We start from the raw sequence: 26,210 nt of genomic DNA, 5'->3' as shown, positions 1-26,210 counted from the left end.
TCATTTTCCTTCCTGCTGAGAACTTGACATAGCTTCCTCTGGAGCCCGTCATCACCGCTCTTAAATCAGTCATAGGGGTCTCTATTAAATAACGCAGGGCACTCCCTTCCCCACCACGCTGAGCTCATTATCTCTGCAGCCCCTGCTGTCCCGGGGAAGCCATGAGACTGGAAACTGAACCCAAGTCTCCCACACAGCAGCGTGGTGCAGGCGGGGCATATGCCTGGCTGTGTAATTGAAAAAATTTCCCTGGGAGAGTATTTCTGATGGCCATTAGCAGGATTTCTGCTCCATAGGAAGCCCTGTTCTTAACACCCTGCTAGCTCTCGGCATCTCACTGACCGCACTGCAGAAGAAAGCCTAGCGGACACGACAGCATGGTTACTTTGGGAGATTATATGTAGAGCGTGAGTAGCAGGGACAATGGATCAGTTAGTGGCTATAAACATTTCAGATTTCTAGCTCAGCTATATCCCTGAATGGCAGAACTGGCATAGCAGGAAGGAGTACAGATCAGGACTGAAGTGCATTGGCAAGAATTCACATGGGGAGCTGTGATGGGGTGTTTACCCCACACACAGTGAGAAAGGTTAATATGGATCTAAGAAGTCAATTAAGCTGCCTGTTTGCACATGGAGGATAGGCCAGGTTGAACCTGTACCAGATGACTGGCACATAGCTAATGTGATGCTGATTTTTTAAAAGGGCACCATATGCAATCCTGACAACTACTGGCCGATAAGCCTAACTTCAATACCAGGCACGTTGGTTGGAGCTATAGTAAAGAACAGAATTATCAGACACAGAGATGAACATGATTTATTGGGGAAGAGTCAACACGGCTTTTGTAAAGGGAAATCAGGCCTCACCAATTTGTTAAATTTCTTTGCGGGGGCATCAACAGGCATGTGGACACGGATGATCCAGTGAATATAGTGTACCTGGACTTTGAGGAAGCCTTTGATGAGGCTCTTAAGCAAATAAGGAGTCATGGGATAAGAGGGTGTGATGGGGGTGTACCCTCACACAGGCCCTGAAGGGGTTAATGTGAGCCCGAGAGGACAATTAGGGTACCTCCATGGATCTGGAGAGCCAGGCCTAAGTGAACAAGAATCCCAGCTGGGCAGGAATAGGCAGGATTATAAATCTAGGAAGTTTGCAGGAGAAAGGGGCTGCCTGGAGAGATTTTGCAGTCCATTTCTGGGAGCAGAGAGGAGGGGAGGAGAAAACCCAAGAGGGAAAATAAGTCCCAAGGTTCTAACCCTAGAAGAAAGCCTCAGAGGTGTCTTACGAAAAGGAAGCCTGAGGGGGCTAGGTAGGAGGAAGCTGAGGCAAATAGCAGTAAGCGGTAGGACTGTGCAGACTGTGGCTGCTTGTTATAGGGTCCCTGTGCCGCAGCTCACTGTAGAAAGTGGGCCTGGGTTCTCTATCAGCTGCTGGGAATCGCAGGAGCATTGGAGATGCCAACTGGACACTGGTCTGGAGAGACCATGTTACCCCATGTAGTGATCCCTCCGCTCTCGGAGGGAGGCCACTTTGTATGGCTGCGTCTGGTAACAAACAGCCTACTGGCAGTCAGTGGCTCTGGCAGGCAGAGCAGGAAGCCGTCCCTAGGCCAAGCTTCTGGGCCAGGGCAGGTGGCAATCGCAGTCATGGGCTCTGGCCCTCAGGGCAGGGAGCAAACTTTTGCCTAAGCCTCCTGGCTAAGGCAGCCAGCAAACACAGTCTGGGCCCACAGTCTCCCAGCTGGGGCAAGCCACAAATAAAGCACAGGCCTCTGGCCTAGGGGTGAATAGGCCACTACCCCAGGGGTGGTGTTGGCAACAGGGGGACCCAGGCCGCCCCGATTCCACCGGTCTCAGCCCAGAGCCCTGACAGTGGCAGACGGTTCTGGCAGACGGTTCTGCCACTGGGTCAGCAGGGATCCCACCAGAATACGCGGTGTCATGCTCTGGCAGCAAAACCGGACTAGAGTCTGGTTTCCCTGGGCTACTTCCTACCACAGTCTGGGTGTGGGGCTCTGTATTCCCAGGGTCCGCCGTCGTCTCAGCGTACGCGGCTGACGGCAGTCTGGGCAATTCCTCGCACGGGTCGGTGGTCTCTGGGGGCCAGGCCCTGCACCGCACAGTGTCAGCTCCGGAGCCCTGCAGCAGGCTGGAGACACAGGCCTCGTCCTGTGGTAACAGCCCAAGTGAGCTGCAGGGCCAGCCCTTTATACTTCCTACCACGCCCCTCTGCTTCCGGCACGGGGCTGATTCGGAGACGCCAACTGGACAGCTGGTCTGGAGAGATAATGTTACCCTGTGTAGTGGTCCCTTGGCTCAGGCTTGGAGGGAGGTCACTCTGCCTCACTACACCCCAGAAGGGGAGGACTATCTTTGACCTGGCCGGAGTGCTGAGTCATGAAGAGGGAGCACCCCAAGCCGTGAAGAAAGAGAAAGGGGTCACAGCTTGAGTAACTGGCTGAAGACCTGGTGAAAGCTGATCCCCAGAGCACAACAAGGAGGTGCCACCTATGGTGAGTGAACCCTTTCACAGAGGGAAGGCCCTCGCGTGGGTCAATAGCTGGCTAGGAAAAAAGGGTAGGAATAAATGTTAAGTTTTCACAGTGGAGAGAGGTAAATAGCAGGGTTCCCCAAAGATCTGTACTGGGACCTGTGTTGTTTAATATACTGATAAATGATAAGGAAAAGGGGGTAAACTGTGAGGTGGCAAAGTTTGCAGCTGGTACAAAATGATTCAAGGTAGTTAAATCCAACTCTGATGGCAAAGAGCTACAGAGGGATCTCACCAAACTGGGTGACTGGGCAACAAAATGGCAGATGAAATTCAGTGTTGATAAATGCAAAGTAATGCACATTGGAAAACATAATCCCAACTATACATAAAAAATGATGGGGTCTAAGTTAGCTGTTACCACTCAAGAAAGAGATCTTGGAGTAGTGGATAGTTCTCTGAAAATATTTCTATGACGCTGTGGCCCTGGAAGGGGCAGGACTCTGCAAAGTGGACTGGCCAGAGGACCAGGATTCTCCTACAGTTGGAGTAGGCCAAAAGACAGCTGGGGAAACTGAGGCAAAAGTTGCTGCAGCACCACAGCCATCCAGGAGGGGGCACGTTGGGCTGGCAACTTTTCCACAGGCCCCATGCTCTAGAACAGGAGTGTCAAAGACCAGAACTGAAGGGCACTAGCAGAGCTGTGTGTGTGGAACCCTTCTCTAGAATGGCAGGGATGCTGCATGTCAGAATTGAGGATACCTGGCAGAGCTGTGAGGCGAACCCAGCTCTAAGATAGCCAGGGATGCTGCATGCTGGGATTGAGGGGCCTTGGCTAAGCTGAGAGGGGAAGTTCCCACACTATCTGCATGAAAAAATGGTTTCACAAGCTCTACAATCTTAAAAGAAAAAAGAAAAGGCAAGAGAAGGCAAAAGAGGAGCGAAGAATGCAAGATGGCTGGAGGAAATGCTTTTGTAAATACTCTGTTCCTGCTGCTCCTCTCACTCAACGCTTGACAGTCATGAACAATCATCGAGGGCTCAAAATAAACCCGGCCCCTTTAAACAGAAGCCGGTAACAGAGCTTTCTTTAGAAAATGCAGATGTGGAATTTGGCCTTTCCTTTGCGGTGCTGCAGTCAGCCCTGTATGCTCTGGTATGATCCAGGCCCTGCTTGGCTGCTGCCTACCTGATGGCTGGTGGGGTTAGTCAACCATAGGCATGTTCATGTTCACTTTCGTAACTATTGTCAGAGGATTGTGAGCTTCATGCACAGGGGTGGGGGATAGGGAGGAAGGACAGAGCAAAGCTGAATACAATAGGGAGAGGAAAACTTCTCCACATACATAAGAGGATCATAGTAGTTCTTGATGTAGTGAAACTGAGTCCAAGCTACGAAGTTCAGATCCAGAGCAGAAGTTTCCCAAAGTTCATGTGTACTTGGATCAGGAGTTCTGGCTTAGGCCCATTTCTCTACTGGATGATAGTCTGTTGCTCTGCAGAAACAGAACATAGTACTTCAGTGGAGCATGTAAGAGAATGAAGCCATATGATCTGGCTAGGTTTCTATACTTCGTTCCGTGTCATAAAAAAAATTACTTACCCATGTCAGGCTACATTTGATCTTTACAAAGAAGGCCAATGCATCATCCTCACACGGCAGTTTATGCATTACCTTCGATCTTAAATACCATTTAAATGGGAGGCATTTTAGGAGACATAACGAGCCTATGGGAAAGACTGTATGGGACGGAGTGATTGATAAGTATGGGATTGGGATGGAGTGATTGATAAGTATGGGATGGGATGGAGTGATTCCGTAGGGAGAGATGTATAGCTATCAGGGTGATGTGTAACCCTGTAAAAACCTAGACAGGTTAGCGAGACATGACAGCCAACAGTGGCACTAGGGGAAAGGAGAATAGGTGCAGGGGAGCCCTGACTGATGGGGGAAACCCCTCGCTCACCATAAAAAGCAGCTCAGTTAGGAAGTGGGGCAGCTGGAGCAATGGGTTAATACTGCAGGCTTGTACAACTACAGACCTCAGGTTAAAGCCTACTGAAAGCACCTGAGTGTGGAGGTTTCAAGTTGTGTCTCTGAACCTTTATCCAGGACAGACACCGCACAATCCCAGCTGTGGCTCTGGGCTGGAGAAGCAGGGCCAAAATGAGGCTCAGACCTGAGGTGCACTGGCAGAACGGTGTGGCAGACGTTCACCCAGCGCCTGCCACAACCAACCCTGCCTGCCCGTACTATTTGCCCTTCACTTCTTCTCACAGTGAAATGTGCTTAACTGAATCTCATTTAAAGACATAACGCTGCGTCAAGGCAGAGGGAAGCGAGGTTTGTGTGGTAGCCAGACACTACAAAATGTAAAGGACATTTTGCCTGGCTTGCTTCCAGCAGGGCCCTTTTGCTCAGATTTCTACTGGCAACAGGGGGCAAACCCCTCTTTTCAGACCATAGTATTTGCTTGTACAACAGTGTAATCTGAGTTAGGGTTATGCAAACCTGTAGCTCTCACTTTGTTTATGCCATGCCAAGGCAAGGGGCTGAACTTTCAGAGCAGAGGTCATTGCTAGGGCCTGTCAGAGGCCCACTTTTGGGGGTGGGGCAAGAGGGAGGGAATGGGGTGTGCTACACTTGTATTAATTTTGTTGTTACAATGGGTTCAGGATTAATGACATTATAGTATATGGACAGGAGTTACATGGAGGACAGACGACTTGAATGAGTTCCTACCCAACCTTATATATTGCAGTATGTCATGCCACAGACACAAGTAATTTGGGGCACTTAAAAATGAGTGAACGTAACTAAACACAACAAATACTTGAAAGTAATCTACACACCTCATTATGCCAGCTTTACTTCATTGTATCATCTTATAGTAGAGGGCATTTACTCCTGATGTGTGCTAGCAGGAAAGGGGAATTGGAGCTAGTGTTTTCACATTGTTAGACCATGGGACTGCTTTATTTTCACTTCACCATGGAACCTTGGGTGAGTCATTTAGGCCCTGATCCTGCAAAGCACTTGAGTCCCTGCTCAAAGTACAGGAGAAATTCTACTGGCATCAGCAGGGATAGGGTTAGTCCACTGCCTAAGTGCATTGCTGAACGGGAGTCTTAGTCTCTGTATCTAAATTGTCCCATCTGTACCCTGGGAAATAACTCCCCTTACCTAACTTTGAAAGGGGCGTTATGAGACTAAACTAGCTCTTTGTAACTCATCCGGAGATACTTAGCTGAAAGATGGCCCCCGTGCCAGGCAATATATTATTCTTATCTCCGTATACATGTGTAAAGCCCTTAGCATCAATAACTGTTTATTATATTCATATTTATATCCTAAAGAATCATCTATAAACTCTAGTACTTATACGCCTACATTTAATCATAGAATATCAGAGTTGGAAGGGACCTCAGGAGATCATCTAGTCCAACCACCTGCTCAAAGCAGGACCAATCCCCAATTTTTTTTTTTGCCCCAGATCCCTAAATGGCCCCCTCAAGGTTTGAACTCATGGTTGCACAGCTTCTAAACCATCATTAAAGAGAGACAGAAGGATCAAGGGGTAGAGCAGGACCTGTCAAGTTGCACTCCAGATACAAGATCAGTTTGAAGGATTTTTTGTCAATGCATAACCCACCTAATTCTTAAAGGTAAGAGTTATCTGAGGCAGGCCTCTGCACATCTCTCCGTTGCTGTTTCCCTGTCAAGTGGGATGACACTTACCTATCTCACTGCAGATGGGTGTTTGTGAGAATCAGAGGACTTGATCTAAAGCCCATTGATGTCAGTGCAAATCTCTCCATTGACTTCACCAGACATTGGATTGAGCAAACTAACTACTATTTATTGAAGGGATATGACCGGGACAAGACTGCATTTGTCAAGGCTGCAGAGAATGATTTGGATTTGTGCTGGTGGCAGGAGATCAGGATGGAGCGGGGAAGAGGAACTGGCAGAAACTAATGAAGGCTCTGATCCCACGATGGTTCTAAGCCCAGAGGCTGAGGTCTGCCCACCCACAGCTCACTGCAGGATTGTAGCCTATTTAGTGCTAACAAAACAAAGATGAAACATGCTCTATTAAGCACTCTTAGTAGAAGTCTGGCTGGGAGCTGCTCTTTAATTTACATTAAGCTGATTAACATTCCACATAGCACATCATTGTCTTACTTTGTTTCATGGCTCCTGCAAACAGGGCCAAATCCCAGGGAGAGCTAAAGGTACTCTACCACTTCAGAAACGGTGAGGGGTCCACAGAAAGCAGCACATGCAGGGGAGAAACAAAAGGCTACCCCTGCCGCTAAAGACTTAATTAAACCTCAACATTTTCTCCATTCCTTTCTAAACAAATCAATGGGGACATTTTGGGTCTGGTCCCTTACAGGGACACCTGTTGCCTTTGGCTTAAGGCAGAATGCTGTGAAAGTGGTGATTATGGTTTCTACACATCTTAATCCTCCCCTTTGAAACATGACAGCTCCTGCACAGTTAAATGGTGTGCAAGTTGGCATGTCTGAATCCGTAAGTGACGTGGTCCACCTCCATCTCTGAGGCCTTGCCTACATGCGATTGCAGACATTTTTGCAACTGCATTGGTGCAAACCCCTAGTGTAAATAAGCAAAACTGCAATAAGCCACAGTGCATTGGTGCAGCTCACCCTCTGCTTGAAACCACATCAACCTGAACCAGTGCAAATGGCAGCTTTGCCCAGAATTTAGTGTGTTAACCACTAGGTTCCCCCACAAAAAGGTACTTCCAACAGCACCTAAACTATAAGATCACCATTTGGATTAGACGTGCATGTGGGTCTTCAATGCGCCAGTCTCTACTGCTGAAGGGTGTGTGTGGATGGGAATCACTGATGTAACAGATACAACACTTCTACTGCTGAGGGCTCCTGGCTGGTTCAATTACTAATGGTTCAAGTCTCAATTTTAGGTTCAGCCTGATATTTCAAAGGACAAGGGGGTTTCAGGGAAAAAGCTATGTCATGGCAGCTTTCTAAAGCCACACAGGTAGCTTGTGGAAGTTGACTTTGGGGTGGTAGTCTCCCTCCTTGAGAGCTGGCACTCCAAGCATGACAGGTTTCTTCTCAAAGCCACCCACCTGGTAGCACAGAGGAGAGATACACTTGATTAAAGGCTTCTTGCTACCTAGCTCAGTGGGGCTGGAGAGTGTCAGGTTCAAGGGGAACCTCCTGTCACTGAAGTAGCAAATCCGGCTGGATATTTAAGCAGACCCCTAAACAGTTTATGGAAGGAAATAGACAAAGTTAATTGACACAGGCTTTGTACAGAAAGAAGGGCACCAGGGAGGGGAGATGAGGGCTGGTTGGAAAAATGTGGGTTTTTTTTCCTGTTTTGGCAAAAATTTGTTTTGATGGAAATTTTTTGACTAGCTCTAGTGAAGACCCAGGTGTGGAAATGACTGATGGCAGGGAAGAGATGAACGTCTTCCCAGCAATTATGCATTCATGTTAGAATATTAAATAAAGACCAGGAAAGAATCTGCAATCCCATTTTTATTAGCTTCAAATCAAGAGTAGGTTTTATTTTTTATCAGTAATTTAATTTTAGTACATCTGTTGCAAAAAAACCTGTGGACATAAACAGTTTGGTAAGAAGGAAAGTACAAGAATCAGTTTCATAATTTAATGTTTTCCAAGATGACATTTCATTGTACCGTACCATATTCCTATATATTCTTCACCAAGAATACAGAGAGAACCTTCCATTCCAGTGTACAACTTGACAAACATCTGTGGAACAGTGCAGCTGGAAGAGGTTTTAGCTTCTTTCCAGCATTGTATTTCCTGTGTTAGTAGTGTATGAAGTGGCTTTCACCCTATTTGCACTTGGGGATAGCATCTGGATCAGATGCCCCTTCTTGGCAATTGTTTATTTGATTAATAATGGCAACTTTAGTGAAAGGGAACATTTTTGCAATAGCCTAAAAGAAGGATACTTAATCCTGCTCTACATTAGCACTTTCTGGGAAGTCTCCCTCTCGTGCAAACCCCTGGGTGGTAACAATGATGGGTGCACTAGTGCAAAGCATGCAGGATTAGATAACATGGTGGTTAAAATGCCAACGGCCTGTCTGCACTAAGGCTACCATCATTACTAGGGCAAGAGTGGGTGATTTCCTGAAAAGTGTGAGTGTAGACACAGCTTTAGTGTGTTAGGGCCCTTTCCAATGAGGTGCAGAGTGTTCTCAGCTCCCCCTGCACTGGAAGGGAACTGGGGTCATTCTGCACCATACAGAAACAAGCTAGGAATGGAAAACTAAAGATGAAAAAAGAAGAATATATCTTCTAGGTATCAACTTATTCAGTGAAAAGGGAAAATAGACGAACGCACAATTTTGATTTACTTTTCCTTTAAGTTGCAATTCATAATTCTGGCACCACGATCACATAGTGCCTCATGGGCTTACCAAAGAGAGACAGAAATACTTAAAAGCAACAAAAAAAAAAAAAAAGAGGAAAAGAAATCAGAGGCAGGCAATAGCACCTCCAAGATCTGGTGTACCACCAGTTGGAACTATGTAATTAGATCTTACCGAGATTTTTTAAAATTATTGTAAATTATGACCAAGATTTTCAAATGTCTAGTGACTGGGAGATCTCTTAAGTGGGATTTCAGAAAGTGCTGAACACCCACCTTCTGAAAACCAGGCCCCTGAAAAGTGTACCAGGTTGGGCCCCCAAAAGCACTAGTCTTTTCTGAAATGGCAACAGGCAGTAAATGTACAGAGGGGGCTGAGAAGGGGGCATATGCTCCTGTGGCCTTACCAGTATGTTAACTAGCACCCCTTCAGGCATATATATCCCTCTATTACACAGGTAAAATGCACCACAGCTCAGGAAAAATGTAAACAATGGATGGCATGTGAGCAGCAGGGAAAGTCTACTTAATGGCAAAAGCAAGCTTGCTGCAGTACCAGGGGCATTACACAGCATGCTCCACAGACATACTACTGCGGGGGGTATACATTCCGCATTTCATGCTGTCTTTAAACTACACAGCACCAGGATTTTTAGGCTTCTGGGGTTTGATCTCGCAAAGTGCTCAGTGACTTCAGTTTCCATTGACCTCAGCTCAGTACCTTGCAGATCAGTGCTTCAGTCTTTTGGGAATACAAATAATGATCCATTTGGATGAAATTCGCCCGTGTAGAGGGCTGGGACAAGGTGTAGGCACCACTTAAATCCTAATTAAATTCCTACTTTAGTGGGACTTAAGCCTTCCAGATAGGACCTGGGTAGTGCCTAGGCCTTGCACTGGCCCTTTCCACAGGGGTGAATTTCGTGGTACAGTAAAGGAGTGGGGGTTATGAAAGGAGATGGATATATCCAGAAAATAAATCTCTATTTTCTGGCCATTTCCACCAGTTTTTCTATGTTGTGCTTGTTCTGTGTCTCCTTAACATTCTCTCCCCCAAGCTCCATCCCACAGCATTTCCCTTTAATATTAGCATGTGTCTAATGGCTGCAGGTGAAGGTAGGGAGATGAGGTGGTGTGGAAATCAGAGGTTTTTTCTATTGCTCCAGTTCTCTGCCATTTCAAGTTTCCCTTTACTTTTTGGCAGGCTTTGTATCTGCTGACAGCAGCCTCATTGCTTTTCATCTCTATGCAAATTACCATCCGCAATAACCTAGTTCCAGAACAAAATGCAATGTCAATAAGCAGCTGCTTTGTATACCCCAAGTTGCTGCCATCCCATGATTCACCTTGATAGCTGCTCCTCTCCCCATTTCTTTTGTCTCACAGCTCGTGGGAGTTTGCATGAGGCTCTGGGAGCTTGCTGATATCAGAGTTCTGAATCAGCTGGTAAAGAAACTCCACTTGTTTCTCATAGCCCTCAATTGAGATCCTCTCATTCAACCCATGGACTCTGTTAAAGTGAGAAGAATATTTTTCATTACAATATGCATGAGCCACCTACATTGGAACTGCAAACCCAGTCCAGGCTGCTGATTCCCCAGTTCTCTTTATAAAGGCTCAGGAATGTCAGGACGTTAAGTAGGAAACAGTGTGAGACAAATAAAAATCTACAGAACAATGCACTCCAAGCAAGATCTTTTCCTGAGGCCAGCATAAATGGCTTACTGATTTTAAGGCCAGAGCACAGTGGGTAAGACCATGGAGTGGGTAGAAAGGGCAGGCAAGCGGAAGTATAGTAGGCACCGTAGGTCCCTGCACTGACATACCAGAGGCCCTTTGAGTCAGAGGGCAGAACAGCTACCTGGGCACTCTGCTCCTATTTCAGTTCCACTCGCATGGAAAATAAAATTGATGCACTAGCAAGTGAACCAACTCCTAGCATGGTTAATACTTTTGTATTCACATAACTCCCAGATTTAAAGAGTTAATCAAGTGGGAGTACCATGTTTGTGCCGGCATGTGGACATGCATATTAAACAAGGGCTTCACACTAGAACCAAACCTTTCAGAACCCTGAATTGTATTTCTGATCCAGCCAACCCTTCAAGTTCAGCTGTCCCGGTGGAAGGGATGTTTGAACCAGGTCCTGTCTACATTTTAAATAGAGATGAACCGGGGCTAACTCTTTCACAGCAGTTCTCATCCATTATGAGTGCAGCACCCAACTCTGCAGGAAATGGGTGGTTTTTGTGATTCTGAGGCACCCATATGGCCACACCATGGCATAAAAATTTGGTTTTCATTCTCTAGGCCAGCACATGCTAATTTTCTTTCTATAGTCCCTTTAGCATTCCCCCCACAAGCAGAATATAATACCTGGGTAAATCGTCCGGTTTAAAGACCAGTGGGTTAAATCGATAAATGGCATCTGTGAGCTTAGTGAAGTGCCGGCTGTCTGTGTTTCCAATACAAATACCTGGAAAACAAACCCACGGGTCAGGCTGTCTCAGCACAAGTGAAACCAATTAGCTGTCAAGGAAAAAGGCTTGGCTGATGTAGCATTTCTACGCTTTGAAAACTTAAACACCTTTAGAAAACAAATTATTGTTCCCATGTCAGCACGGGAAATAAAGACTGCTGGAACTCTTTCAGCAACGAGAGGAGCGGAGCACTACACCTCATTGGCTTCAATGGGAGTTGTGGTGCCCAGCACCTGTCGGGATCAGGCTCTTATTCTTCTATGTGTAAATTTCAAACTTAAGTCCCTATCCCATAAGCTGTGTAGCACCAGCGTATAAGGACTTTAGATAGTCAGGTACAGCACAGAAGACGAAAGATGGTTTTGCCAGTCATGGAAGTGCAAAGTGAAAGGCTAAAATGAGAAGACCTCCCCTGCTACTCCTAACATCCCTGAAGAGATTTCCTGGGGTGTTTTGCAGGGAGACTCAATTCAAAGTTCATTGTTTCTGCCAGTTTCCTGTTTGCTTTTTCTATTTCTCCCATAACTCAACACACACACACTTTAAAGCAGAGAGATGGAACCTAACAGAAGAGGGAACAACAGCTGTTTCCAGTCGTTAACAGCTGAGGTGGAGGGATACACAGAAATGGAAACAAAGCAACTGGGGATGGTGGGGGGCCCATAGGAATGTGGAAGTATAAGAGGAAACAATAATCATCATGAGTGGCGCTTACCTGGAGCTATGTTGCTGACATCGGGGAAAACATCCAGTAGGGTTCTTCGGAAAATCTGGACTCCAAAGGCATGATTATCCCAGGGGCTGATAGGCAGTGGGTCAAAGGCTTCCTGTAGGTGTATCTTTACTCTGTCATCAGCAATAGTGTTTTTGACGATCTCTAGCACCTACGAACACACCCAGAGGAACAAATAAGCAAAGGGAATGAGAGTTTTCCTTGTGGATGTCTGTGTAGGTGCCAGTTTCAAGGCTTGCCTTGTAAATCAATTGCCAGCTATGGCTCCAAATGAAGACATACAATCAGGACAGGGACCATGTAGTGGCCTCATGGTGGAAGTCTGTTTTCCTCTTAGACCTACTCAAGTGTGAGAGATCAGGTCACCTTCTAGTGGCTACAACTGTCAGAAGATAAGCCTTAATACTATTACATAAGCATGTATGGTCCATGGCAAGATTCCCAAACCATGGATCACCATGTACCACTGGTAGTATGTGAGCTCGATGTTTCATCAATTCACTTCACAATTTTTTTAAGGCGGTGGTATGTGAACCAATGAAGTGTGGGAGCCACTTGTCTATGGGTTACTCTGAAGCAAGAGTGACTCCCAAAGGCTGCTTAATATAGCTGCAGGTCTACATTTCATAGAGGGCATCCCTCAGAATCCAGGCTATCTCCTGTCCTCCATATTTAGAAGGTAGTGTTTAGAATCCAAAGTGAGTCTTCAAAAAGAGTCCTGTAAAACAAGCCACTGAGGATCTCTCTCATTTATACTGCATTCATCACTGTGATATCTGGCACATATAACAAACACTAAAGCAAACAACTGGCCCAAAGGGACAATCTTCCCTGGTTACAGGCCCAAATAAAGAAAAAGACACAATGGACACATGCATCTTATACTATGTGCTTGATAAATTTGGCTCTGGCAACTGCGAATTGCAGAACACTTCCTTCCCCCTAGACTCTAAACTTGGGGACAGACACTGATAGCTTTCTGATGGAAAAGACCTGCTGCAACAGGGGATAAGGTATTCTCAGCTGGCCAGATGCCATTACGCTCAGAGATTTACAGAAGACAACCAGGAGCTTGACTTGCACCTGGAAACATAAAGGAAGCCAGCACAGAGCACAGATATTACATGCTCACATCTGCAAAATGCAGGCAGGCAATTTTGCACTACATGAACCTTCTAAGGGGTCTTCTATGGAACCTTAGGTAGAGTGTATTACAACCGCGCAGTCCGGAGGTTGCAGAGGCAAGGTCGACAACAGAGAGGAAAGCTTGCAAACTCCAGACCAGTCAACAACTGTCTATTTCAAAGGTATAGGAAAGTTAAGTAAATGATATGTCAGGGACAAATGTCATGATGAAAAAAAAAGGTGAACAAAAGTGTAACATGCAGACATTACCTCTTCAACCTTTTGTGATGGGTGGATCCGAAAATTCACAGTTGCTTTTGCGGAAGGTGGGATGACATTGGACTAGAGGGGAAAAAGGAGGTACAAACAATACAGAGAAAGTCATAAGCAGAGTCAAAGGCAAATCACAGAACTGCCACTGTAATATTACATCATCCTGCTATCAAAAAAGTTAAACTACTGCTCATGCAGTTCCAGAGCTCACTGTTTAAGGCCTCTACCAGCTCCCATTGAAATAAATGCCCAAACCTTCCACCATTTGATCGTTGTAAACATTAGTCATTGACAACACAGGTAGTTATGTAAGGAATAGGCACTTTTCATTTAGAATTTTTTCTCTGTGTGAGAAAGGGCTTGGCATAGTTCTTTTTAAATAATAACTTCATTTTATATGAAGTCACTCTTCCAAAAAATCCTCCTTTATAGCTGAGTCCACTGCCTCAAAGCACACCAGACATGACCCATGTACATCACTTAACAGCATAAGTACAGGTATGGAATTCCTGTTTTCTACAAAATATATTTTATACTTTGTTAAGTATGCAAGTTACACAGTCTTTGAACACACACAGTAAAAAAGCAAAGCAAACAACATGTTATTTCTCTTCTCACCACTCAGTGTCACTGTTTACCTATTATATCTTGACAGGTTTCAGAGTAGCAGCCCTGTTAGTGTGTATCCGCAAAAAGAAAAGGAGGACTTGTGGCACTTTGGAGACTTTTCTATTATATCTTGTTTTCTGGACAAGTGATCCTTTTCAGTAAAGATTTCCTTTGAGGAATGCACAAAGTAGCCAAACTATTAATTGCTCTCATTGGTGTTTCAGAGCTATAATTCTCAACTGTTCTGGGTAACTGCACCTATTTATCAGGTTAAGACCTTGACTGTACCAGCCAGAACCTGCTGCCTCTCACTCTGCTGTGCTTGCTCTAACCCACTGTGGAGTTTAGGGATATCAGTCTTGTGATCATGGGACAAAGGTCCCATCTATAGTAGGAAGTTGTCCTGTTGCTGAAAATGGGTGGTCCAAAGTCTCAATCACGCTTTGTGTAACAGGACTGAAAGTGTTTTTTATCCTGTTTACATTAGCACTTAAACCATTTTCAGCACCAGTTGAGAAAGAATTGGATAACACATATGGTCATCAATGAAACAATTTTCTATTGTAAACCCTAAGGTTTGAACTGGGCTACACTTTCAGATGGAGTGAGGTTGGCAAAGCATGAAGGCCCAGTACAGAGGCCAAGTTTAAAAATAAGTGTAGGAGGAGACTAGAAAACCATTCATAGTGGTACATCTAGCAGTATGTGGGAACCACCATTCTAAATAATACAGGCATTCTCCTCACGCTATGTAGAGGAAACATCAAATGCACACATGAAGCTACCTTGATTCCTGCATTAAACATGGTGATTGCTGTGGTGGTCCGAATCAAGGCATTAGTGGACGGCTTCTGCTCGAAAATTCTGCATGAAAATAAGTTTTTAAAAGGAGTTTTGTACTTATAAAAGATATAAATGACAACAGTGAGAATTAAATTGATTAAACCACTCTATGCATTAACAGAGCAGCTACAGTATGTTTCAATTATTAATTAAAGCAAGGTAAATGCTTTACAGTCTGATAAACTGAGAAATAGGATGGCTGATTTCCACGGAAGATCAGGCTGATTAGCAAGAAAGCTAGAGGACTAAAGTTTGTAAATGGATATTAGTTCCCATATTTCACGGGGGCAGAGGCTGGGAGTGTGGAAGAGGAGATGTGTTCCCTTACCTGCTGATGATAGGTGAGAACAGCCACAGGTTGGTCATGATGAGATTGAGAGGAAAACGGAACTAAGTGGCAAGAGAAAACAAAAATACACCAATTATCAAAATTCCAGCTTTAGAGACTAAAGTGATCTCACTACTCAGTGCAGAACACAGGGTTAAAGGATCACTGCTATGTACAGTATGAGAGGGATGCTGCAAAGGGAGAACTATTGCACTTAAGCTTTGAATTCTCCTTTCTGAGTTAAATGATTTTAACAGAGACAAGGAAACCCCCCTACGTAATTTACGTCTGGGGCTACTTTTAATTTATTAATATTAATAATGTAAAACTTGAGAATGAAGCTACAGTTGAATCCTTACCTCTGAAGCCAAGTGCTCAAGAATCATAATTTCTGGCCCATGGCCAAACAGATTGGGCATGGGATTCTGCTCCAACCTACAACACGCAAATGAGCATGTGAAAAAAACACCTCATTTTACATTATTGCAGAAAACAGGTTGCATTTTTATTCATGGATTTTGCCAAGAGCTTGAAATGTAGCCACATTTCTCTTAGCTCACAAATCAAGGAGAACAATTTCACCATGGATTTCAGAGCATTCCTGTCTCATCCAAAGATATTATTTTGGGGAGGATGGAGAGATAGCCAAGGTTGCCTCCCAATGAGAAGGAAGGGACAGTAAGGGAGATGTGGAATCTATAAAAATGGTAGGCCAAAAAGATAGCAAGTCTCTCTTTATTTTAGGCACTTTATAAAACAACACCCTTGCCCCCATCAATCTATTCTGTATCCACTGGGACAGGGAGGCTGAGAAGCAGGAGCATTATCTTGTACCAGAGCCTATGGGAAATAACATTTTGATACCACATCATGTTTATTTGCCTGCATAGATATCACCTGTAGGCAGCAGATACAGTCAAGAAAGATTCTTGGAGAGAAATTCTGGCAACAAACAAAAGGAAGGAACAAAAATAGCTTCATGTCACCTTTGCAGATACCCAAATTCTGGCGCTACTGAGTGACATTTAGGCCCTTGGTGTAAGTCTGAGTAGCCCCGATGATGCTCTAATTTATGCCTGGCTTTTTAAGGTCCCTAGGGACCATTCCAGGAACTGCGAACAGCTGGAGTGCAGAGGTGCTCCAGCCATGCCCTCTTCCCCTGACCACAACCCCTCTGCCAGGGGTTGCATATCAGCACTTATCTGAGCCATAAGCTTCAGTTTTAATCATCCTCAGAGAGGTACAATATCTAGCGCTGAGGTCAAGTCTGTTTAAGGAGATTGTGCATGACAGTCTGAGGCCTGTTACACAGCCAGGTAAACTCTCACCTGGACAACGCTGCTGCAAGAATACCAATACTCGTCTCCTTAGAAGGGGCAGAGGAGTGACCTTGCTCTTTTTCCACGCTGAAGTTCGCTGTAATTGCACCCTTCTCTGTGATAGCTATTCTGATGAACGAGAAATAACTTCATCAAGCCGATTCCAAATATTACATAACTGGAGTTCTTCAGCCTCCACAGATTGTAGACAGAGGGGGCTGATACGCTTATTTTTTAGAACCAGATAAAAATACTGTAAGAGCAGCAGCAACAACAAAAAGCATTGAAAGCCACACCTGAGTGATAGGAGCATTGGGGTCTTGGCTTTTTCTCCAGATTTCACATCATACAACTAACACACTTGCTCTGGCACAGCTGCAGTACCCTGCTTGTGACAGCACGCTGAGAGACTGAAAGCAAGTGCACTCGGAAGGCTCTTTGCTTACGTGTTGAACCACAGCTGCAGTATAGTTGACAGACCAAGTGTCTTAAAACCAAATGTCATTTAAGTATAACAAGACAGTTTCATGGTAATTAAAAGGAATTAATGATTACAAACACCTCTGTGGAGGTTGACAATAGGAAATACTTATCCTATGCAGTGTTAGCCTTAAACAACAGCATTTTAAATCTAGTTTGATGTCAAGGGCCAATTGCTGTCTTATTAATTCTAAACTGCATTCATATTTCAAAATATAGGTATCATATTTTCCATTGGGAGACTGGCCCATGCACTTGTCAATTTTATATGCTCCCACAGCCAACACTAAGATTATGGGGCTCTCTTTTTGACTACAGTTCTGCATGAAAACCAGAATGCTTCCCACAAAAACTAAATTGCAGCTTTGGAGAAGGAAATGGATTTGTAAAACTGAAACACCTATACGCAGTCAGATCTGACCCTTCTACCAACAGTGTCTGATAGTGCCCGTGTTCATCACATTTGTTTTATCATCAAATTCTTTATATCACAATTCCAAATCCTGTTAGCACCAGGTTGTCTTTTCCCTGCTTTTTATAACAAATAAATGAGACTGACTCATCACAGGGCTTCCTAAATTAACCTTCAGGTGATATTTCAGTGAGGCCGCTGAGGGATCCCAGATCTTCAGAAGATTGTCTACCACAGACGGAAAGGGACAGAATTCATAACTCAACAGATATCCCATTTCCTCATTCTTTCCCTCTCAAGATAAAGGGTCACCCTTGCACTTCCTCAGAAAAGGTACAAATCAAGCTTACAAGCTGCATGCCAAAGACAAACTTTTGTTTTTAAACACTTCACAGCTACATCAGGGTCACTATCTAAGCAGACCAAAGAGAAACACTATTGATTGCATGTCCCATCCTGCCATTTGCAAAGTAGCAAATGGCAGTCAGAAGGCTGAAACACTGATTGCCACAACGGTGAACCAGCCTCAGGTTCTGCTGCCAAAACCTCAACTACACACCAAAGTTACTAAATTTTTATCTAAAGAAAAAAAATAAAATCCATGGGCAGCTATAAACGACAGCCTAGAAGACAGCTACGTATAAATATGGGCATCTCCATCCTCAGCCCTGTGACTCAGCTGCAACCTAGCCAAACTCACCTACTCAAGTAAACAAGGAGGTATAAGAAAAGTGTGATACAGTGATTGGTGGGATGAAAACCATAGGGTGGTTTTCCCAGCCAAGTGCTCCATGCATTAACTAAGGATGCCCAATGTTTGCAACACTGAGAGCTGCAATGAAAACCTGACAGGAGCCTAAGAGCCACACACAAATGTATGTAAGTATGTAAATATACTTAATTCTTAAATATGCACACAACCCGAATATTTGCTTGTATTTATATTTACACTGAGATGAACAGAAACTGCAATCAAATCACCAGCAATAAAACCCTGCAGTTCATCAGCTGTGTCTTCACCAAGGAAGAAAAGGGCAGCTGCAGGCAACATTTTAAGATGCCATAGAGGGCCTGTATGTTGAATTATGGACACCCCTGCATTAGTCCAAACTAGAAGACTCTCTCATACTTACCCATAAAGCCAGGGATCAGGCTCATTGTGTTAAATTCTCTTCTTTCCTTACTTACACTGCTACTGGCTTCTTTATTCCCTCCAAGAACCCATCTAAGATAACGCTTCCCTCATCTAGCAGGAAAGAAAGCTTCACTCCTCTAGCTTCCAGCAGAGCTGCAATCTTCATTGCTCCCTTACGACCTGATACCTATGAGAGTCCAAATCAGAGGAATTGCCATGCTGAATCGCACAAGCAGTCCATCTAGTACAGTATCCTGACTCTGACAGTGACCAGTGCTACATGAGAAAGATGCAAGAAACCCCAGAGTGAGCAATTATGAAATAACCTGTCCATAAGGTGAAGTTTCTTTCTAACCCCCATCAATTAGTGGTTGCTTATGCTCTGAAGCAGGAGAGTTTACATCCAGTCTAATATAACTGAAGATGTTCTCATTATTCATGAGAAGCCTCAATGCTACCTCACAGCAATGAGCTCTATATCTTAATTAGACATTGTTTAAAAAGGTATTTAATTTTATCATTTCTTGTCTTTCAATTTTACTGAACGCCCTTCTTGTCTTTATAAGAAAGGGTAGCAGAATTACCCAATCATTCTCTATTTCTAGCCCTATGTCATTAAAGAAGACTCTGTTAGATAACACTGTTCACCTGCAACAGTCAAAAACATCTTAACCTGGATTTTCACATTTCACTCATACACTGTACTTTTTATGTCTGACAGCCCTAGAAAAGCCATACCAAAGAACAGTATGGATTTACCCTTTTCCTCTCTTTCCACTGAGCAAAACCCTGACACCCAGGTCACTGAGAGCTGAACTGTCAATATATACCTATGACTGCAATGCTCTAAAGTTGATTTAGTCAAGTACAAGGACAATGCAGGCAACTGGCTATCCAAAAATCAAGCTGCTGTTATAGGAGGAAACAAGAGAGAGAGAGACAGACTGAGAGAAATACCTCTTCGTCATGTCCAATGCTGATATAGAAAGACCTGCGAGGTCTGTAGTCTCTTCTCAGCAGGAATTCTAGAGCTTGCAGAATACCCTGTGGAACAGAGGCAGCATGTTAGTCACTGTGTCGTTTTGCTTTCTGAGATTGAAAAGAAGAGCTACTTCATATGGCGAAGAACATGAAGATGTAAAGGAAATCCGGTACTTTCACAGTCCTCAAGCAGGCTTCATTCTTTTAACTATTTCAGGGGGTTTTTTTTCACTCCACCTAGTTGATGATAATCATATTCTTTTGCAAATACAATCCAACAGACTTAATAATCCTTAAAACTCAGTGTGTTACATAATATCAGAATAAATATATAAAACAGTATGGGCTTGATCCTACTCTTACTGGAGGCCAAGGCAAACTCCAACTCGTTTCGAAGGGAGCATGATTGGGGTCTCTATGTCTGAAAACCTCACACTTAACTGAGCCTTTAAATTGCATCTAGACTGCATATGGTATGGCTCTCGCTAGTTGTAGCAAATCCATTACTTTAATGAGAATTAACTTTTTATACAAAAACATTACTAAGGAAGAACAAAGAGAAAAATAAGAACAGTGGGGATGAATTTTGTAATCCGTTAACACTTGTGTTTTTTTCCAGTCTCATCTATTTTTTTTTTCTTCCTAAACTGTGGTCATTGTCTAATCAGCAGTGGTTAGTTTGTATTTCTGCTGTCTTGCCAGCATCCATTTTGCCTCATACATTGCAATGGTTAATTTTGATGTAGTTGTTTCTGGGATTATTACTGCCACTCGCAATAGCTAACTAGTTCCAAAACAGAAGATCTCAAATCACAAAACTATGAGACTGTTAATTATTTACCCATCAGACCCTGAGCAAAAACATTCCTTAGAGCTTTTCTGAAATGAGGTAACAGAGAAGACATACTATAGCAGAATTTTTGTTGTCTACTGTTCCTCGTCCATAGATGAAACCGTCAAGTTCCTCAGCAGAGAAAGGAGGGACATGCCACCCCTCTTGAGAAGCTGGGACTACATCCATGTGTGCAAGCAGCATGTAGGGCATGAGCTGTGGGTCAGAACCCTGGACAGTGAAGAGATGGCTGTATCCTCCAATGATCTCATGTTGAATGAACTTGGTAGAAAATACAGCAGGAAAGACTGTTTAAAAATAAATTCAAAAGAAGAGAGAAATATACAAAGGAGAAAATCAGCAAGGTCTTTTCTATTCCACCACCAAAATTATTGGGAATATGACATGAACCTGTTAGCGGAATTTTGCCACTGACTTTAATGGAAGCATGGTCGACAGTGAATTTTAACAAGGATGGCAATAAGACTACAAAGCTTGAGACGTTGCAGGCAGCAACTGTGCAAGCTTCCCTCAAACAACGTTACCAAACTGTCCCAATCTGCAGTGGAAACCCTCAATAGCTTTGTCTCCCTTGGCAAAAACAGGACCTGTAACTCACCACCACTGCAGCTGTGTTGGACGATGGAACCTTCAGACAGGCTTAGGCTTTTTTATCACAAGGTTCTCTAACTCTCTTCAGAGCAGGGTCATGACATGGTAGTAAAAAGACACCTATGCCCTGTCTATGCTACAGTTTCTACCATCAGTGGAGATACACCACAGTTGAACTGCAGGTCCCATTTTGGCCCCTATGATAATCCATTCCTCTTTTGAGAAAAATCAAGATTAAAAAGTGCTACACCAAACAAAGTACTATTCCATTATATTCAGAATCTAAACCTTCTACTCAATTTGTTGCCAACCTCCTGCCCTTTTATTAAAAATATGTAGGAACGTAAATTCTGTACCTTTTTTAATATAATTCCCAAATTCTGCCAAGGCTGTTGTATTTTGGTCTTCTGGAGAGAAGGAAACTGTTTGAATTTTGATGGCACCTTAAATGAAAATATGAAGTAGAGGATTTTTGGCAATGATGTCAAACAGTCTGACAGTCATTTTAACTGATTTGAGCCAGTAAGGAAGAGGGGGCACTAATTTATTTAGTATGGCAAAGGGACATCTCAAGATGTACAACTGCAGAATACAGACAAACTGTGTTTTGTATGTCAGCGGGATGAGATATTGGAGAAGACTGTCAGTGAGAGGAAACAAAGACTGCAGGTGTATGGAATTCTGGTTCCAGTTAAGACAAGTCTATCTGCTGTGGGAAAGCATAATAATTCATTTACTGACCCATTTCAGCTTTGCAGTACATTCATTTGGCAGACTCTAAAACATATATACAGCTTTCTGGGCAAGTTTTTCCTTGCCATCCACTGCAAATATGGTGCAGCCGCATGGATTCACCGACTCCTTATTGTCCCTCTTCTATAGACTTAATATTATGTTTATGAACAAAGGATGAGGAATGGGCCAACCAACAACAATAATAGCACCTTGCATTTACAGACCATCTTTGAACGCAAAGTGCTTTATAAACAGCTATACTGCTCTGAGACACCCAGGCCCCTGGTTGTGGAATCCTTCAATATCCTCTCCTTCTTTTTCATTAATATCTACATTGGACCACTCAGCAAGATTGTCAGAGGCAGATGTCACCGATACACATATGATACTCAGGTGTATGTGCCTTCCACTATCTCCAAGACACAACTCCAGGTTTTGCTTAGGATATCTGTTGGGGTCAAAGTATATGACTGCAAATGTAAATATACCAGGTATTTTGAGACAGGCACCAGTATCATCCAGTGCTAAAGAATCTTAACTGATAACAAGAAATGAATTATACAGAGGAGCTATTAAAACAATATTATTCCTTTCTTTCATTTGTCAGCAGAAGAAACAAATCCTGGTTTGTTTTTTTTTAAGACATGATTTTCAATCTTTTTGTTCGGCAGTTTTTCTTCCTTCCCTACCACCCATAGCATGTACTTTCTGCAGTGTCCTGGAAGCAGGGCAGGAGGGATGTGCCTTATGGAGATACAGGGAGGTTGTCAGTTTCAGGGTGGTGCCTCAGTTGCTGGAGGGCAGCCAGTGGGGGGTGTCAGAGCTTGAGGATGGGTTAGCCGTTTCCTTGGGAACATGTCAGTGTCTGAGAAGAGGTGCTGGGAGGGGAGCAGGCCAATGTCTAAGCAAGCAATAAGGGGCTGAACAGATGCTTAAAAGTAAAGTGACGCAATGGGAAGAAGATGCTAGTCTGGGGGGGGGGCAGTGTCAGCTGAGGGAGCGCTAATGCTCAAGCAACTCTGTCTGTGGGTGTCTGTGCCTGAGGGTGCATGGTACACACGGGAGAGAAGTGCCCACTGAGGAAATTCTGCCTGGGACACCAGACTAGAGAGGTCAGTGCTCTGGGGGTCTCGGTAAATGGATGGCGTTAGTAGCTGATGAGGAGGCATCAGTACTTAAGGGATTTCTGGGGGCTCAGTTTATTCAGGACAGGTTTGGTCCCTAGAGAATTCAGCTGGAGGATGAGTCCTGGGTGGAGGGGGGTTTCAGAGCACTCACTCTCAAGAGGGCCCTTGGATGGGGTCTTAGCCTCAAAGAAAATGGGGGGAGGCAGCCTGGTAGAAGTTGCTTGGGAGAGGATCATGATGGAGTTTTGGTGGCCAGAGGAGGTGCAGTTAGGGAATGTAACTTTAGGGATCCAAAGGGGTGTACTCCTCAGCAGAGATGGAGTTCTGGGGTCCCGGGCGGGGAGAGGCTTAGCCAGGAACGGGCAGGGGCTGAAAATGGTCTGTCATCAGGGGGATCAATCAGGGATGGGGGGAGTTATTTAGGATGGGATTATAATCTCCAGGATTTGTCAAGGGGTGGAGGTGGTTCTGTTGGTGGGCACCTGCTGGGGATTGGGGTTTTGCCCCAGATTTGTGTGCGTGTGCGTGTGTGTAAAGTGGGGGAGGGGGTGTCTGTGGAAAGATTTAGTCTGGGAGCAGGAGTTCTTGGGAGCAGTATTAGTCTGGGGAATCCCGGGGGAGGGGGCTAATCTGGGAGTGAGAGGTTGTCTAGTGGGAGAATTAGTCTGGGGTGAAGGGCCTCCGGGGTGGGGTGGGGTTAGTCGGGGGCAGTCCCCCCTGGAGATCAGAAGGATTAGTTTGAGCGTGTCCCACCAGGGGTGGAGGTTAGTTGGGGGGGTACCCCCTGGAGGTGGAGGTTAGTTGGGGGGGTTGACGGGGGGTACCCCCTGGAGGTGGAGGTTAGTTGGGGGGGTTGGCGGGGGGTACCCCCTGGAGGTGGAGGTTAGTTGGGGGGGTTGGCAGGGGTACCCCCCGAGGGTGGAGGTTGGCTGGGGGGGTTGGCAGGGGTACCCCCTGGAGGTGGAGGTTAGTTGGGGCGGGTGGCGGGGGGTACCCCCTGGAGGTGGAGGTTAGTTGGGGGTTGGCGGGGGGTACCCCCTGGAGGTGGAGGTTAGTTGGGGGGGTTGGCGGGGGGGTACCCCCTGGAGGTGGAGGTTAGTTGGGGGGGTTGGCGGGGGGGTACCCCCTGGAGGTGGAGATTAGTTGGGGGGTTGGCGGGGGGTACCCCCTGGAGGTGGAGATTAGTTGGGGGGGGTTGGCGGGGGGTACCCCCTGGAGGTGGAGGTTAGTTGGGGGGGTTGGCGGGGGGGTACCCCCTGGAGGTGGAGGTTAGTTGGGGGGGTTGGCGGGGGGGTACCCCCTGGAGGTGGAGATTAGTTGGGGGGTTGGCGGGGGGTACCCCCTGGAGGTGGAGATTAGTTGGGGGGGGTTGGCAGGGGGTACCCCCTGGAGGTGGAGGTTAGTTGGGGGGGTTGGCGGGGGGGTACCCCCTGGAGGTGGAGATTAGTTGGGGGGGTTGGCGGGGGGTACCCCCTGGAGGTGGAGATTAGTTGGGGGGGTGGCGGGGGTACCCCCTGAGGGTGGAGGTTGGCTGGGGGGGTTGGCGGGGGTACCCCCTGGAAGTGGAGGTTAGTTGGGGGTTGGCGGGGGGGTACCCCCTGGAGGTGGAGGTTAGTTGGGGGGGGTGGCGGGGGGTACCCCCTGGAGGTGGAGGTTAGTTGGGGGGGTGGCGGGGGGTACCCCCTGGAGGTGGAGGTTAGTTGGGGGGGTGGCGGGGGGTACCCCCTGGAGGTGGAGGTTAGTTGGAGGGGTTGGCGGGGGGGTACCCCCTGGAGGTGGAGATTAGTTGGGGGGGTTGGCGGGGGGTACCCCCTGGAGGTGGAGATTAGTTGGGGGGGTGGCGGGGGGTACCCCCTGGAGGTGGAGGTTAGTTGGGGGGGTTGGCGGGGGGTACCCCCTGGAGGTGGAGATTAGTTGGGGGGGGTGGCGGGGGTACCCCCCGAGGGTGGAGGTTGGCTGGGGGGGTTGGCGGGGGTACCCCCTGGAAGTGGAGGTTAGTTGGGGGTTGGCGGGGGGGTACCCCCTGGAGGTGGAGGTTAGTTGGGGGGGGTGGCGGGGGGTACCCCCTGGAGGTGGAGGTTAGTTGGGGGGGTTGGCGGGGGGGTACCCCCTGGAGGTGGAGATTAGTTGGGGGGGTTGGCGGGGGGTACCCCCTGGAGGTGGAGATTAGTTGGGGGGGGTGGCGGGGGGTACCCCCTGGAGGTGGAGGTTAGTTGGGGGGGGTGGCGGGGGGTACCCCCTGGAGGTGGAGGTTAGTTGGGGGGGGTTGGCGGGGGGTACCCCCTGGAGGTGGAGGTTAGTTGGGGGGGTTGGCAGGGGTACCCCCCGAGGGTGGAGATTAGTTGGGGGGGTTGGCGGGGGGTACCCCCTGGAGGTGGAGATTAGTTGGGGGGGGTGGCGGGGGGTACCCCCTGGAGGTGGAGATTAGTTGGGGGGGTGGCGGGGGGTACCCCCTGGAGGTGGAGGTTAGTTGGGGGGGTTGGCGGGGGGTACCCCCTGGAGGTGGAGGTTAGTTGGGGGGGGTTGGCGGGGGGTACCCCCTGGAGGTGGAGGTTAGTTGGGGGGGGTTGGCGGGGGGTACCCCCTGGAGGTGGAGGTTAGTTGAGGGGGGTTGGCGGGGGGTACCCCCTGGAGGTGGAGGTTAGTTGGGGGGTTGGCGGGGGGGTACCCCCTGGAGGTGGAGGTTAGTTGGGGGGTTGGCGGGGGGGTACCCCCTGGAGGTGGAGGTTAGTTGGGGGGGTTGGCGGGGGGTACCCCCTGGAGGTGGAGGTTAGTTGGGGGGGTTGGCGGGGGGGTACCCCCTGGAGGTGGAGGTTAGTTGGGGGGGTTGGCGGGGGGTACCCCCTGGAGGTGGAGGTTAGTTGGGGGGGTTGGCGGGGGGGTACCCCCTGGAGGTGGAGGTTGGCTGGGGGATAACGGGGGTTTGGCTGGGGGTACCCCCGGGGTGGGGGTTACTTGGGGGCCAGGGAGTCCCAGGGATGGGGGGTTGGCCTGGGGGGCCGGGGCGCTCCCCCGGGGATGGGGGTCTGAGGGGTCCCGGCCCCTTCACCTCTCAGCGCCTCTTTCAGCTCCTGCCTGTCGCGGGCGCTGAGCTCGAAGCCCAGCGCGGCCCGGCGCCCCCCGAGCGGCGGGCCCGGCGGCGGGCGGAGGACGTAGGCCCGCCCCAGCACCACGGCCAGCAGGGCCACCGCGGCCCCGCACAGCCCCAGGCAGGCGGCCCAGGCCGCCCCGCGCAGCCGCCCCGCCATGCCGCTCCGCTCGCCTCGCGCGCCGCCCGCCAATCACCA

At 46.9% G+C, this 26,210-nt stretch overlaps 1 protein-coding gene across 2 annotated transcripts; it reads right to left on the bottom strand.

The window, feature by feature from the left end:
* Nucleotides 1-8,016: 8,016 nt before the first annotated feature.
* On the bottom strand, nt 8,017-26,210 carry PM20D1 (peptidase M20 domain containing 1). 2 transcript variants are annotated; one of them, XM_073319879.1, is made up of 13 exons: nt 25,973-26,209; nt 21,418-21,504; nt 20,525-20,757; nt 19,594-19,680; nt 18,690-18,823; nt 16,619-16,738; nt 15,650-15,725; nt 15,291-15,352; nt 14,905-14,983; nt 13,508-13,579; nt 12,095-12,263; nt 11,276-11,375; nt 8,017-10,409 (listed from the first exon to the last, which is right to left on the bottom strand). In XM_073319879.1, exons 1-13 carry the CDS (start codon nt 26,169-26,171, stop codon nt 10,280-10,282), a joined length of 1,548 nt encoding a protein of 515 aa, XP_073175980.1. In that variant the 5' UTR covers nt 26,172-26,209; the 3' UTR covers nt 8,017-10,279. The 2 variants fall into 2 exon arrangements, with proteins under 2 accessions (XP_073175980.1, XP_073175982.1); XM_073319881.1 differs by lacking the exon at nt 16,619-16,738 and having other exon boundaries at nt 25,973-26,210.

Source organism: Lepidochelys kempii, chromosome 21 (assembly GCF_965140265.1).
Source record: "Lepidochelys kempii isolate rLepKem1 chromosome 21, rLepKem1.hap2, whole genome shotgun sequence".
In the NCBI taxonomy this organism is placed as follows: domain Eukaryota; kingdom Metazoa; phylum Chordata; order Testudines; family Cheloniidae; genus Lepidochelys; species Lepidochelys kempii.
The sequence above is the reverse complement of the archived record's forward strand: the minus strand, read 5'-3'. Positions and strand labels throughout refer to the sequence as shown.